General features: G+C 40.3%; 1 protein-coding gene across 1 annotated transcript in view; it reads left to right on the top strand.

Moving 5' to 3' along the window:
• The window catches only part of ANK3 (ankyrin 3, node of Ranvier (ankyrin G)), a gene marked incomplete at its 5' end in the record, with an annotated part of 65,258 nt that overhangs the window by 11,185 nt on the left and 39,583 nt on the right, over window positions 1–14,490 (top strand). The window contains 7 exons of the mRNA XM_009695082.1: window positions 6,641–6,852; window positions 8,617–8,824; window positions 9,401–9,497; window positions 10,710–10,938; window positions 11,543–11,668; window positions 12,435–12,557; window positions 13,071–13,097. Coding sequence (XP_009693384.1) covers window positions 6,641–6,852; window positions 8,617–8,824; window positions 9,401–9,497; window positions 10,710–10,938; window positions 11,543–11,668; window positions 12,435–12,557; window positions 13,071–13,097 — 1,022 coding nt within the window. The remainder of the gene's footprint in view (window positions 1–6,640; window positions 6,853–8,616; window positions 8,825–9,400; window positions 9,498–10,709; window positions 10,939–11,542; window positions 11,669–12,434; window positions 12,558–13,070; window positions 13,098–14,490) is intronic.

Genomic DNA, 14,490 nt, shown 5'->3' with positions numbered 1-14,490 from the left:
AAAGAGTGTAAAGAGAAATTGTTCAGCAGTGGCCTGGAGACATCCTGAAATGAGTGGTAAGTTTTGGTCTGAAGTCTTGCCAAGTTTAAGCAAAGTTGCACAGTTGCTTTACAGCGTGAAGTTGAGAATAACACCCCAGCTGGAGGTAAGCATGTTTCTGCTGCTCGGGCAGGGCCACGTGAAGGTCATTCCAAACCAACAATGAAGTGTGTCAGTTATATTAGACTTTCCCACAGATGCAGACTTCAGCCCATAGACCATTCTTCTTTGAAGTAGTATTGTTAGAAGTTGCCTCCCCACAAATACACAACCTGCCTTCCCGATGCCCATCTGGGAAGCCTGGCTCCCTTGTTTTGCTTGGACATTGCTGTTTGTGTGAGAATCCCTTAAGATGAGAGGACTCAGCTGTACACAATTCATCAGAATATTCTGTGACAGATGGTCCCTGTGGACACATCATGGGCACAGCCAGGCCGGGGCTGCAGTGATCCCTTGGCACCACTGCTTTCTTTTCCTAGCAAGTATTTTTCAATACGTGTGCTGATAAACCATTGGTTGAGCTCTTTGCATCTGAGTGTGAATGAAATACCTTGTGGTTTGAACTTTGGTTTTCTGTAAGGGTTCATCCACAGGATTTTCTCTGGAAAAACTCCTACAGAAAGTCATCGTGTGGTGGGGTACAAGCTGCAAGAAAGTTCTTTCATGATCAATAAAAGCGTTTGAAGCAAAGGATCAGGCTGTGGATGGCAGCTATGAGAGGTATCTGTGAGCAGGCTCTGCCTTTGACCTTGGCCTCTCCTTGTTTGAAGAGGACAGCCTCAGCAAAAGGCATGCTTTGAGACCGTGAAAAGAAGAGTAGTGGTGTTTTGAGGAGCTCCCTGGACACCTGAGATTTAGCATTTTTACTCATTTCCTGGTCATCTGGGAATGGGAACGGAATGGGCTTGTGTAGTATTTTCACTTCGAAGTACGTGAACTGCACAGGAGCTTGTAAAAATACAGAGCAATGGCAAAGATCTGCTAGTTAAATTAAGATCTATTGCAACTATTTATTTCGAAATAAATATAATAGAACCAATCAAGCAGTAGGGCAGAAACACTGCAAATGTTGGGTCAGTGGGTTTAGAAAAATACAATAAACCTTATCACAGAAGGGTACCTAAAAACAGTGGAACAGGCAAAAGAGTGAGCATGGCCCAGGTTAGTATTGCTTGGAGAAGAATTGCTTCAGGACCGAAGGCAGTAGTTCCAGCCTTTCTAAAAAAAAATCTCGCCACCATCCTGTCCTCTGTGCACTAGCATGAGATAGGAAGTAATGATTTGGCATTTGGGTGAAGTATCAGTGCCTTGTCAGTGGTGAGGTAGTCAGAGCTGATCAGCAGCTTGCTTATTTGCTTCATGTGCTTTCCAAACAGAGCTTAGTTCAATTTTGGGAGAGGAAATCTGGGCACAGAAACACTGTTCTAAAGTGCTCCAACTTGCATCACTTATGAAAGAGCTCTCCAGAGGTGCCATATGGATAAATTCACATTTTACAGAGAAGAGAGCTCAATAAATAGAAACACTTTGAGAGAGGTGGGCTTGAAGCTTTCTGTACTTTGAGCCTAAAATAACAAGGTTCACAATTCGGTGCCAGAGTACAACTTTCTCATCTGTTGAGGGTTTCAGGTGGCTCTTCCTGTCTGGGGAACTGCTCTTTGAGGTTAGCGGGTATGTGTACAGTCAGTGAATCACAGAAAGTATGATGGACACTGGACTGTTCCCTTAGAGTGAAAATATTTGGCACCTTAAAAGCCAAGCCACAGAAATGCCTTTTACCAATCCAGGCAATCATTTATGAGAGGGAAAGGAGAAAAAATACTGCAGACACGCCCAGAGCACTGTGTTGATTATTTGTTCAGTTCATTTTAGCTTAATCCTCTAGTTAGGAAAACAAAACAAAACAAAAAAACCCTGCATTAAAATAGTACAAGGGTTTTGACAAAATTCTGCTCCAGTTAAATGACACCTTTTCTGTGTAAAAGGTCTTCCAAGCAATGACATAAAATTACAAATTTATGGAATTAGGAGTGGGTTGGGGTTTTTTCATCTGAACTTTTACTGGTTTGCTACAAAATACCGCAATTAGATTTGGCTTTGAAGGAGTATCTTGCATCTCAGAAGCCGTGTAACTTCAGAAGAATTTTTATTCCAGGTACGAACTTTGGAGGCAGAGGCAATGTTTAATTTAAATGAAAAGCAGTCACATAGTCAGTCATTTCCAGAATTATAGTGTGCCTTTACAAAAAAATTCATCTGCACAGTCATCTCTAAATGCCATAACACACTGCAGGACTGCCCGTTTTTCTATTAAAAGCAGCTGGTCCATTTTGTGTTAGACCTGCTGTGACTCACTAATTTTTTCCTATCTGTGGAGTGAAGGAGGGCAATCAGGCTTTTATTCTCAGCTTCTTAATATGCTGAACTTTTAAAGATCCAGTTTGCTTCTCTGTTTTGTTTTTCCTGTTCTGCTCTTCCACTCATCTCGCGGGGATGAGAGTGAGGACATCTTTGCTCCTCGCCCTCCGTTGGGAGTGCAGAAAACCTGCCTGTTCTTTGCTGGAAGCAGCACCATCTGCTGGGAAACCTCGTCTCAGGCTCAAAATAATCCACAGCAGGAGCCAACACTTCAGGGCACTAAATGCAGGCTTAAATAATAACAGAACTTTGCTTTTATTATCATGAAAGAACTGTGAGCCATGATGTAAAGAATCAGTTTTGGTTTGGTGCCATCAGGTTTCTGCTTAAATAGGTTTTATTCTAAAGATGGTGCGGTACTTGGGCAAGTATAGAGCTGAAGGAATAAAGGGAACTTGGCATTTCTAGGAAAAAGAGGAGTTTGATTCAAAACGCAAGGGTAGCAATTCACAGCTCTTGGCCATACATTACATTTATTTAAACTCGAATCAAGTTTAAAAAAAAAAACAAACTTTTTTTTTTTTTTAAGGAAGAAGCACTCTGTCATGTAATTGGTAAATAGGTTACATCTTCAGCCAGACTCCTTTTAGATATAAAGTGTGTTTGCTTTCTTGCACCTTTTACAGGTACCTGTAGACAAACCGTGGGCATAAATGTACACACTGGGACAGCTAATCTTTTGACAGGCATTTGCAAACCAGTGAGTGAGCCGAGAAACGCAAATATTTGTGGCTACAATACGCTTGCAGCTGCACAGTGTGGTTTCAGATGGGAACTAGGAGTTTTTACATAACTACTTCTTTGAATCTACAGATCAAACCAGAGTGTAGCCTTGTTTACGCTTGAAGTTTAAAATACCACCATAAGTCACTCTGCAGTGATTTTGCCACATTTCCAAGAAAAGTTTTAAAATGTATTGTTGTTAATTGTGTTGTGAATGGCCAGACTGCGCACAAATAAACAAAGGAGCCCATAAAGGACATTGCCTTATTTGAAGATGAGATCTCCTCCTGGCACTGGGAGGGTATAGTTACATATGTGAAATACTGAAGCTAGGAGGGTGGATATAGTTACTAGCATTTTTAAGACAAGTCTTACTGCCCTCAGCTTCTCCTTGCCCCTTCCCATGTGCTCTTTCTGTCTCCATCTATCTCCTGTACTTTTCTCCACATAAGTGCTGCCTCCTGGGTGCCCCACTTTCAGTGCAACAATTTCTTAAAGGGTGCATCTCTGTGTGGGGGAAACTGGTATCCTGTGCTCGTCCTGCCTGTCAGTCTGCACAGTGACAAGGTCAGCTCTGCTCTAGCCAGTACTGCAGGAGGGTTGCAAAGCTCAGAGAGCTGTTCAGTCTGCTAAGTACAGGTGATATTTGCTTTCTCAGTGCTAACAAAACTCTTTTAAGGCCCTAGTGGAGGAAATTAGATGCCAGATCACACAAAGAGACACCTTGAAGCTCAGGAAACAGCCAGGTGTTCTGTGACTTCTCCTACTCCGTTTCCAGTCAGAAGACACTTGCTCTGCGTTACTTTAACTGAAATTAAAAAAGAAAGGTATTAGACATGGGATGGATTTGGTCCATAACTGGCTCTCACCTGACAAAACTGGTGTGATTGCTTTCCTTGACCTGAACCACTCTATGTGAGGGCCCTCACTGACCTTGGAGGACGTGGCTGGATTTCTCTTCTCCTGGCCAGCAACCTTAACTTAACACTCGTGTGGTAGCATGGACTAGAGGGTGGGGAAGAGTGATCTTCCTTTCCTCCCTCCTTTCCTTCTCTCCATCTCATTTCTCCTCCTTTGCTCCCACCAGCCATGTTAGGATATGTGTACCATACACTTGGGTGGCAGGGGAAGACGTATATGCACAGAATATTCACAATACCTTTCTCATGACTTACTAAAACTTAATGTCCATAGCACTCTTTGGGCTGTTAACACAAATCTGGGAGACAGTGACATCAGGAGACTCTTCCCAGTGCTGTCACTAACCTTTCTGCTTTACCTCGCTCTGCTTTGACATCCCTGTCTGTAAGATGAGGTGTACAGGACACTTCTCTGTGGTTTAAAAAAAACTCCCACAAAGCCCAACCAACCTTTGAGGTTTTTAGTTGAAACACATTGCATTTGGAATGAAGTGTCAGCAACTGAGGAAAATACTAACAATGATAGCTCTTTCTGTAAAATGCATGAGGTGTGTTCAGGAAACATGACCTCTTGCAGGGCTAGTTTTCCCTGCTTCATTAATTCTGTCATGCTAACGCTGCATTTCTCATGGCAGTCAGAGGTGGTTTGATTGCTCATCATCATTTTTTTTTTTTGTATTAGAGGGCAACTTCATACAGAACCTTACATATGTATTACCCAAACATAATCTCCCTATATATAGTCCAACTCCTCTCCTTGCCTGACTGTTGTTCTGCCACTCTAATCTTCCCATCTTCCTCTTCTAAAGGAGAGTGCCTGCCAGGCTTAAAGGATTTTGAAATGATCTTATGCAAAACACTAATTTTCTACTTCAGGAGACTTTTAATTATCATTCATCTCTGTGAGCATTTTACAGTGGGTTTAGTCTCTAACAATAAACAGGGGAATGCATAGGATTTACCAGTCAAGATTATACCTGCCTGGGAATTTGAGAATCCAGTTTGGCTCCTGCACAAGTCATTGCTTCCAGAGGCTGCAGGCAGAATACCTACCTCATTAGAGGGCTTTGGATAGCAATCTCTGAGTCAAAGTAAATGGAAGCTGAAATTATGATAAGAAATTATCCTCTTCTGGTAGGTACATAGATCCACAGCAACACTGTGCAATTAATCCAAATTGCCTGCTGAAAGTTTTAAAATGGAAAACTGACATTTTATCAAATTTATATTCTAATTCTTTTGGAGCTGTAATTGAGCTTACATGTTCAGAGGAGGAAAATGTCTCAGTCACATAAAGAAGAGAATTTTGCAAGTGTCTTTTGTCTTGATACCATTTCTGGTCGTCCTGCTTTCTCTTGCTGCATCTGATAGAAATGTCATCTTTCGAGGAACAAACTTTCTTCTTTAGGAATGTGGTGCCCTTTTAAAGGAGGAAAGTAAGAGTGGAAACTTGTGGAGTGCTGGTATGTAACCCAGTTACAATCGCTACAAAGGCTCAGTGCAAGAAATTACAGGAGAAATGCATGGCAGTTGTGTAATTATCTCCATTTGTTATAGTGTTTATATCACAGAGATTTCACTAGCGTATATATACACGCACACACACATAAGGTTGCATGATTAGTTATATTTGTGACATATCACAGCATTTTCCTCAGTCGTATATGTCTATGTCACCTACTTCATTAGTTAATAGGTACATGGAGTATCTACCCATTTCTGAGCCCTGGTGACCCTATGAGCTGGGAATGTGGCCAAGAGCACGAATTGTTGATGACCTGTTTCTGTTCCAGCTGTCTCTGAGGATGCATTAAGTTTCTCCAGGAACTGAGGAGCACAATACAGTTTTTTTGGGGCAGATACCCAAATGGCTGAAAGCCTGATGTGGCAAGGGATCCTTGCTATGGTTTCATTGGTAGTGCTGGCAGACGGAGCTCTGTCACATCCACAATTTACCAGGGAGATCAGTGTCTGGTCAGGATTATATCAATGCCAGTCTGGGAGATAACTTTCTCAAATGCCTTAGCTGGGCAAACTCTGGATGGCACACTTGGCGTGAAGTTAGATAGTTCATGAGCTGCATGTCAGAGCTATGTGAAGGAAGAGACTGGAAATAAATGTCTTTTGAAAGTGTGCACAGAAAGATCAGTGCATTTGTCTGCTTCCAGATATAGATGAGAGAGGAAAGAAACTTGACCATCTCCTTCAGATCTCCTTGGACTCCCATGCTGTGTGACAAACCTGCCATCCTACAGCAACTGCTGCTGCAGAGACTGTTACAACCTAGTGCTTAGGTGTCCTGGCAGATCTGTGTGCCCAGTGCTGTTGGCCCTCATTGTCAAGACTTACGCAAAAGTTCACAGAGCAAACCAAAACTTGATAATTAATAGCACTGAATAATTTTTTTTCCTTTACAGTAAATAAAAAAAAAAACTTCTCAAGCATTTTAAAGTATATTCAAAACCTCACACTTCACAGATGTGTCTGGTATGAACCTGGGCAGGTAGGACTTGAATGTTTTAACTATCTTCTCCCACCAGAGCTGGACAGCATTGAGGAACTAGAGAAGAAACGTATCTGCAGGATCGTCACAAAGGATTTCCCTCAGTACTTTGCGGTGGTTTCAAGAATCAAGCAGGAGAGTAACCAAATCGGCCCGGAGGGTGGGGTGCTGAGCAGCACGACGGTGCCGCGTGTCCAGGCGTCCTTCCCCGAGGGTGCTCTGACCAAAAGAATCCGCGTGGGGCTCCAGGTAAAGGTGCCCTCATGTTCATATCTGCAGAGTCTATAAGCACGTCGTTGATCTTAGTGCATGAAGCTTACAGCTAAGGAACCTTCTGCTCCTTAGTAGCAGGTAGCAAGGTGGGTAGTATTCACACCTGAGATCTGAATTGGCATGTGTCTGCCCAGGCACGTTCTCTGCCTCTCAGAAACCCCCTGGTGCGGGTGATGCACAGTCTTCCTCCCTGTGGCAAAAGCTCAGATCCCTTTTTATCATCACCTTCAGCACTACTTAGCATCTGAAGAATGGAGAGAAAAGCAAAGACCTAGAGCCACCGTAGCCTCAGTGATACTGTCTGCCATCTTCCTGTTGGCTACAGCTGCTGGCAGCTACAAGCTGAGCAGCCGCTCTGCAGTCCCAGTCTCCTGTGGCAAAAGAGCAGCTTGTGATTGGTGTCACTGAGCTGGCCCTTGCCATAGAAATGTTGTTGGTAAGGATTTTGTGCAGCTGTTTGCCAGCTGTTACCGGGTCAAAGACCTCCCATATACATCTCTTGTAGCTTAGGACATTCACCATTGGTGTTTCTAGCAATGGGTGCTATCTGGGAAGAGCAAATAGCTTAACCTCTCTTTAAACAAACTGCACAGAAAGTGGAGAAATATTTTGAGTTCTGTTACTTATCACTTAAAATTACTTAATAACCTGACAAGTCTGATGGGTTCATGAAATAGGGATGCTGGTTTGGATTCCAGTGCTTGGAATTCACACTGGAACATTTCTGTTAATGATATTTCACATCTACAGATGATTAATCTTGAGAAAATGGAAGCTCTGCTATTATGGTTACACAGCTGCTTTTCCAGAGCTCTCTAGCGTGAACAAAGCACAACGTCTCCATATGCAGTGTTGTGACTGCTGAGATTGCAATGTAGCTACGTGTTCTATGCATATCAATACATTGTGCAGTTCGAATAATGCAGCAAGTCATAGGTCAGCCTGATTGAAACAGACTTGAAAGTTTAAACAAAATAAAACCAAAAAGGCAAATGGATGCAAAACCCAATTTCCCATAAGACGTCTGTCACTTTTGAGTTCAAGTCTTAGGTGATGAAAACTACAAAAATTCTATAGCATTTCTTCCCATATTGGCTATTTTTCCTTTCTTCCCATATAAAGTTAGAAAACCTTTCAAGGCACAAAATGGATGTAGAAAGTCTGAAATTTTCTTATAGCTGTTCTATAGCTTAGCGCATTCTGTATGAATTTGACCCAAACAACTATTTCTTTCCTAATAATCAGTAGTGGAATAGCATAGGAGGCACTGCATACAGAGGTAAGACTTCATCAGGAGCACAGATTTGTGTTTGGCAGAGATATGAGAATTGTTCAGCATCTCCAAGACTGAGTGTCTAGTCCTCACTTCTCAAGTGCAAAATAGGCCTCTTTTTGCATTTTGAAATTGTATTTAATATCACCCATCACTGTAAATTAAAAACAAAACCAAACATGCTCTGAAAACCTCTCAGCAAATACTGCAGGCAACCTTCTGAGATTTATAGTTTTGCTCTACAAGTTAGCTATTAGGAAATCATAAGTGGGTTGTTGAGAAAAATACTAAGCATGAATTGTACTAATAATCACCCTTGAGAGCTATAGGAGAAAGCTACCTGGGAAGAAAAAGGAATAAAATTCTACAGAAAATAAAAGGAAAATTGAATTATCTTTTGGAAAACAGTTCTGCATGTCTATAACCAATTTGTAACTCTAGTTTGAATACTTTCCCTGTGTTGACAGGCTCAACCAGTTCCAGAGGAGATTGTCAAAAAAATCCTTGGAAACAAAGCAACTTTCAGTCCCATTGTCACTGTGGAGCCAAGAAGAAGAAAATTTCATAAGCCGATAACCATGACCATTCCTGTGCCGCCTCCGTCAGGAGAAGGTGTAACCAATGGGTACAAAGGAGACACGACGCCCAGCCTTCGACTTTTATGTAGCATTACAGGTTAGAGAAAATCATGCTCTTTGCAAAGATTTCTGTGACAGCAATGCCTCTGCGCTCGCTCTCATAACTGTACAAATCATGCTTTCCGTCAAGGGAACATTGGTGTGCTTGGTCCAGTAGAGTTCAGATCAGTTTTCCTGAGCAAAGCCAGCTGAGGTCATTCGAAAGGCTCCCACTGATTCCCTGGGCTTTGAATCTGGTCTCATGCCATTGTAAAAGAACTCTGCCAACAGATATTAAATGCTATTTTATATTTAGGCAATATGAAGAATTTCAACCTTGGCTATTAAACATGGTTGTCAGTAAAAGTAATCTGCAGAAGTAATTCTGTCCTAGCTGATATCAAGGCGGAGTTTGCTATTGACTTGTAGGTATGTACTTTGCTTACATCAGCATCGCTTTCTGGTGTGTAACATATGATGTAATATATAACACGTAGCTCAGCTGTTGGAGAACTTTATTGTCTAGGTTCTCTTTTTATGTGTGAAGCAAAATAACTTAAGATAGAGACATTCTTAAGTAGTCTGTATATGCTTGGTGTTTAAAAGAAAATCTCCACGGCTTATGTTTACATAGGAGGTACTTCACCTGCGCAGTGGGAGGATATCACAGGCACCACTCCGCTGACGTTTTCAAATGACTGTGTCTCATTCACAACCAATGTTTCAGCCAGGTATGGTAACAGAGCTTGCCAACTGTACCTAGGGAGTAGTTTCCCTTGATTAACAAAGTGCATAGTTGTAGGGTTTGCTTTTGGCTTTCTGTAAGTCTTTTGCAAGACCAATGAAGCGGTAATGGACCAGATGCTTCTTTGTCACTGTGTATCAGCATCCCACACGTATAGTGTAGCACATGAAGCTTTGTGCTGGCCTTTTCTGCTGTGGTGATGTCTCCTGGCAGTCACACATGCTGTTTCTCTAAAGGCTGCGATGCCACACAGGTTTGTTTTTCTGCAAACAGTAACAGAAAGGGAAAGATTAAAATGCTCATTCAATAAAAAAATTGCAGGAATTCTTAAAAACATGTTTGTTTAAAAAGTTAAAGACATTCAGTTTCTGGCTGTGGGCTTTTTAGTTGAAAATAACATAAAATTCCTCTCAAAAATATCATTTGCCAAAAAATCATGGTTTGAAATGAATGTTGATGGACTTAGTGGACTTACATGCTGATTGGAGGCATTCAACAGGATCTGTACAAATCATGCATCCTAGTGGACAAAATCTGTGATATGCCAGGTAAAGAGTTTATCATTCAGTACACAACATATGCACCTGTAAAAAGCTTCATAGAGAGAATTGCTGAAAGAACCAAATAGATCAGGGCTGAAATATGGCGGAAAAGACTCATACAAACTACAAATTAAAATATTTATAACTTGTATCAAAACTGCCATCAAACTCTTAATCATAAGATGAAAAAATAACAGCATAACATCTGTCTCTTTGGGAAACTCACTGTGGGCATATTTGGTTTCAACCTATATGGGAGATGTGATTTTGCTGTATGTATGTGTTACAAAGGAGGTTGTTTTAGCAAATCAAATGTACAGTGAAGCATCAGCATGTTAAAACACAGGGGGTGTGGTCACAAGAAGTACAATTTCCCAACTTTGGCTTCAAATGGGGCTTAAACCAGACAGTTTTATGAGATACCAATGTGAGAAGGGTCAAATAAGTATATCAATGTTTCATTGCCAGGTATTTCCATTTTTGGACAGTTAAAGCTCCACTGAAAGTGGAAGGAAAATTACAGCTTTGGGAAGTCTGCAAGGACCGTATACATGCGAAATGGCCAAGGATCACAGGACTGGTTTCTTTTTAAAGGCCTAAGCAATGTTTGGGCATAATGAAAAGTTGGTTTAATGGTTTGCTTTTTCCCCCCTCAGATTTTGGCTCGCAGACTGCCATCAAGTACTAGAGACTGTTGGGCTGGCAACACAGCTTTATAGAGAATTAATATGCGTTCCTTATATGGCAAAGTTTGTGATATTTGCCAAAATGAATGACCCTGTGGAATCCAATTTGCGTTGCTTCTGCATGACTGATGACAAAGTGGACAAAACTTTGGAGCAACAAGAGAACTTTGAAGAAGTTGCAAGAAGCAAAGACATTGAGGTATATTTCTTACTCACAGCCGACATCCTCCTTGCAAATGGACAATATGTTTTCCAAGTGGCGATAGGTCCTGCAAAAGCCACTGTAAGCCCAGTTAAATAAAGGTTCACAGCAAGGCTGTGTCAAAAAAATTCTTGAAAGGAGGCCAGAAAAGGACAAGGTGGGGGGAACATGAGGACCTCGCTCCAGATGGGTACCCCAGGACAGCCTGCAGTGGATTTTGCATGTGCTGCTGTCGAGTAGCCCTGGCTGGGCTTTGCAGATGGCTGACCTGGAATTCCTTCTCATTGGCCGCACAGACACACAGTCATGAGTAGGGCTGGTTTGTGGTGAATACGTAGTCACCAACACACTATTTCTTGAAGGAAATCTACACATTCTTACTCCAGAAAAGCCACTCATGTAGCTCACCGTTTCCTAAATTGCCTGCGTTCATAATACCTTGCCATAATGCACAGTGAGTTTCTAATTTGTTGTTGAATTTAATCTGAGCGGCGACTTGTGCTTAACTCGGGAATGATGACGGGGGAAATCATGATATACTTATGTGCATGAATCTAGTATGTAAAGAAGTTTTACTGACTTTTATTTATTGCTTTGATAGGTTCTGGAAGGAAAACCTATTTACGTTGATTGCTATGGAAATCTGGCCCCTTTGACTAAAGGAGGACAGCAGCTTGTTTTTAATTTTTATGCTTTCAAAGAAAATAGACTGCCATTCTCTATCAAGGTAAAAGCAAAACAAGCCAAATAATTCTGCTGGTATTTCACCCCCTCAGTGATAACACTTTTTCAGCCTGATAGGACTAACTTGCTCTGAGGATGTAAGTGTCATTCTTTAATGTGTGAATAACATGGAGAGAGTGCTTTGCATGAAGCCACAAAAGAGCTGCTAGCGGAGCTGGGACGAGAATACCCATGATATGGATTCACAGCCTTTTATTAAAACCATATCTCAAGTTAGACCTCCAGAATATTACCAGTAGATCATTATTTCCCAAGGGCTAAGCAAAGAAGATGCATTCAATAACATATTGTACAGCAGAACAGCCTCCAAAAAGTGTGTGCAGACTGTTCATCTCTAAATTACCACAAATGGATGCTCACTTTCCTTAGCCTTATCACAGCTGCTGTGCAAAAGAAGGTTTTAGCTTTTAAGCATTTTGATGAGCACAAGTGCAAAACATGACAGAAAAAAATGAAGGTGAGTGGAAAATGTCTCTCAGTAATATACCAGTATGAAACTGTCTGGTTGGACTCATTCAACATCTTGTCTTGCATGGATTTACCATCAGAGAGCTTCAGGCTGATCTAACTCTTTCATGGTAACAGCTTTTCTCCTTCAGTACCTCAGGCTGAGCTCCAGCTCAGTAACACTGGTCTTTACCCATTAGGTAGCTTCTTGTGGAAAGAAACTCTGAGAAACTCTACAGAAACCTCCTCAAGGTATCTGAATGATTACATATTACTACACTGTACTAAAATTTCTTTTCTAGGTAAGAGACACCAGCCAGGAACCTTGTGGTCGATTATCGTTTTTGAAAGAACCAAAGACTACAAAAGGACTGCCACAAACAGCTGTTTGCAACTTGAATATCACTCTGCCAGCACACAAAAAGGTATTTGTTAGGAAAAATAAACATTTTCCTTAGGGTTGGTTTGGTTTTATTTTTGCTCCTTTAGTTTTTGTCTTTTTGTCTTTTTTTTTTTCTTTTTTTTCCCCTCTCCCTCTGCTAGTGATAAAGAAACCCTGTGAAATGCCAGTGATGAGAATGCTTTGGAATATGATAAAGGCTTTTTAAATTTATGTTTTGTTGGTTTCCTGTATGTAGAACGCTTTTAAAGTCTCTTGTTACCGTGGTGTCAAGTTCCTATAATTTTTATGATTCTGTTTACAGCTCATGCTTCGGCCTGCAAATCATAGGTTTATGCTTTCAGTAATGTCATGTGTTGGTTTGCATTGGATGTAAGATTTTTTTTTCTCTTTTGTGTTGACATTTTGGATTTGCTTTGCCTTATAAATCAGCTTGCATTTTGTGCTCCCAATTTGGTCCTTTTCATATCCTGATATTCTTTTCCCTGCTGTCCATTATAATATTCCTTGTCTCTGCAATGCATCTTGGGACCAAAAGGAAACAGAGTCAGATCAAGATGATGAGGTAATATAAACACTGTCTTCTGTTTTTATTTCCTTCAGATTTAGTGAAGAAAAGTAATACGTTTATAGAAAAAACAAACAACTATTTTTAACTATGGCATTGAAAAGATACCTACAGAATAACCACATCCTCGACATCGGATAGTCTGTTGCAAAACAGTAGAAGTGCACAAATGTGGAAAAAACATGTTTATATATCATGAAATTAAACCAAGTATTGAGTAATAGCAGTCTAAAATTTAACTAATTTTCTTCTGAAAAAGTATATGATTATAAAATTCAGACCAAGTCCATTTTTGGCAAAATCAAGAAGAGTTTAGTGGAAATTATTTTACCTCTTGGAGTAATACTGCCAATGCTTTGGTAACTTGTATTTCTGAGATGGAAAGAAGTATTGCTGAGGCCACAATAGTGGCCTATAATATTTCACTCCTGAAAATAAACTGGATTTTCTTGAAAAAGCGCAATAGTCAAGAGCAATTTCTAAATATTGTGTATGAATCAATTTTCAAATAAACCTCAGGTATTTGCAGCTTAAAAATCCAGTTTGCTGGAAACTGCAATATTAGATTGTCAGGAAATTGAGTGGGTTTTACTCATTAGAGGTAGTAATAAATGAGATCACTTAATAAATTTATGTAATTTCTTTATAATGTAAATAAGCAGCAAAGTTTTCTTCTCTTCCTGGTGGTAAATACATAGCAGTAGCCACCTGCTGATTAAAATAATAATTAAAAAAACAAAACAAAACAAAAACACTCTTTACATGTTAAAAAATAATAATAGCAACATCATTTTGTCTCCACAGGATTTGTTCCCACCAAGCTATTATACAGCTATAACAATAGTTTTCTTTCTAAACAAACTGTATTTTTAGCCACATAATCAAGTGAGCTGATCTCTGAAGGACTTTTAATACTTAAGACATCACACTAGCAGCTATGCCACTGAACTCAGCAACATATGATGCAATTTATTAGTTAAGAGTAGTAGTCTGCTTTCTAATCTGCATCTTTGCATTTTGTGCCTATTAAAAAAATCCCCTCCCATGCCTTTTTTGTCCTTAATGTATTCACTTTAAAGCCAGCATACATTGTGGTGTATGTGCTTTCAGGACAAATTAATTTGGGGAGAAATATTTGCTCGGTCTAAGTTGTACTCTTATGAATGTTTTATGTCTGTATCTGTAGTCTTTTGTGTTGATCTCCTGTTTCTAGCCAAAGGTGGTTTATTTTACAGAGAATTAATAATATCATACCATTTCTAGTAGTGTGAAGTGGTTTATTAAGTGATAATGGGATAATATAGTATTGAGATACTTCAAGGCAGGTTCATGAGCTGCATCTGTTATCTAAGCTCTCTACCTCATAAGCAGAGACATTGTGAGCAGGAAT

This window comes from Cariama cristata, unplaced genomic scaffold (genome assembly GCF_000690535.1).
Source record: "Cariama cristata isolate BGI_N322 unplaced genomic scaffold, ASM69053v1 scaffold8962, whole genome shotgun sequence".
NCBI classification, from domain to species: Eukaryota; Metazoa; Chordata; class Aves; order Cariamiformes; family Cariamidae; genus Cariama; species Cariama cristata.
The sequence above is the reverse complement of the archived record's forward strand: the minus strand, read 5'-3'. Positions and strand labels throughout refer to the sequence as shown.